This window comes from Gavialis gangeticus, unplaced genomic scaffold (genome assembly GCF_001723915.1).
Source record: "Gavialis gangeticus isolate Ggan-Ray unplaced genomic scaffold, GavGan_comp1, whole genome shotgun sequence".
Taxonomy (NCBI): domain Eukaryota; kingdom Metazoa; phylum Chordata; order Crocodylia; family Gavialidae; genus Gavialis; species Gavialis gangeticus.
This window is the reverse complement of record NW_017729022.1, coordinates 129,361,268-129,362,295: the sequence shown is the minus strand read 5'-3', so window position 1 is coordinate 129,362,295 and position 1,028 is coordinate 129,361,268. Positions and strand designations below refer to the sequence as shown.

Below are 1,028 nucleotides of genomic sequence, written 5' to 3'. Positions count from 1 at the left end.
GTCTGGGAAGGGGGGACAAACTTTTTTTTAATGCCTTGCATAGCAAGACTTATTCAATCCTCTCTCTCCTTGCTGACTTCTCAGATTGGTGGCAGGATACTATGGGATGGATGAGGAAGAAGAAAACAAATATGTGTCCCAGCTGAAGGAGGTCTATAACAGTTGTGATACCACTGGGACTGGCTACCTGGACAAGGAGGAGCTGACGGAGCTATGCCACAAGCTTCATCTGGAGCGGCAGCTGCCAATACTTCTGCAAACCCTGCTGGGGAGTGATCACTTGGCCCGGGTGAGCAGCTGTGCCTTCAGAGATCAATGTCAGTTTTAGGACAGTGCAAAAGCACTACCCCAAGGTAGCTGGAGATCACCAGTCGGATCCTCAGTGGAGCTGTGCTGACTTGCGCTGGCTGTGGGTCTGGCCCCATGATTCTCTAACTGCTGAAGAGTATTTGGTAGTGAAGTTTAGGAAACCTTCTGCAGCCTGCAACACATGTGAGCAGTATGTCCAGGCTGACCATGTGTCACTCACCTGCTGTTTCCAAACACCAGGCTTAGTTGGGCCCTGGATGGTTTGAGGGATCTACACCAATGCAGCACCCTAATCTTTGTGCCTTGGACTGCAAGCACCCAGCCCAGGAAAGTTTTAAAGAGAAGGATTCCTGCTGAGCACTCGCCTGTGCCGTGTTGCTTGGCTACCTGGGATGGGGGGTGGAACTTGGCCAGCTCCAGCAGATTCTGCTACTGGGTTTTTTTGACACCCAACCCCAGTGTTTGAATGTTTGCATCTCTGAGTGTGGACAATTTGATTCCACAGGACCCCCACCTCTGTCTCCCCCCCCCACCTCCCCAGCGACAAGAGTTTTCTGCCCTTTGCTTTGGATCTTAACTGAATCCCTGCCTCTCTCCTTGCCCCCCCACCCCTCACCCCCCTGGTGAGCTATTGCATCTGGGGTCTGTTTAGCCCAGGACTTTGTCTGGCGGGGATAGGAGAGGGGAGAGGAAGGAGAGCCTGGGCTCCCTCTCTCTCC

General features: G+C 53.0%; 1 protein-coding gene across 5 annotated transcripts in view; it reads left to right on the top strand.

Annotated features, from left to right (window-relative positions):
* Window positions 1–1,028, top strand: part of NINL (ninein like) — a 90,995-nt gene that overhangs the window by 31,854 nt on the left and 58,113 nt on the right. For 3 of the 5 annotated variants that reach the window (XM_019516167.1, XM_019516170.1, XM_019516166.1), the window contains exon 3: window positions 152–289. In XM_019516167.1, the coding sequence (XP_019371712.1) occupies window positions 152–289 (138 nt within the window). Of the gene's footprint in view, window positions 1–88; window positions 290–1,028 lie in introns of those variants that run through there. The other 2 variants (XM_019516169.1, XM_019516168.1) reach the window with 1 other exon arrangement.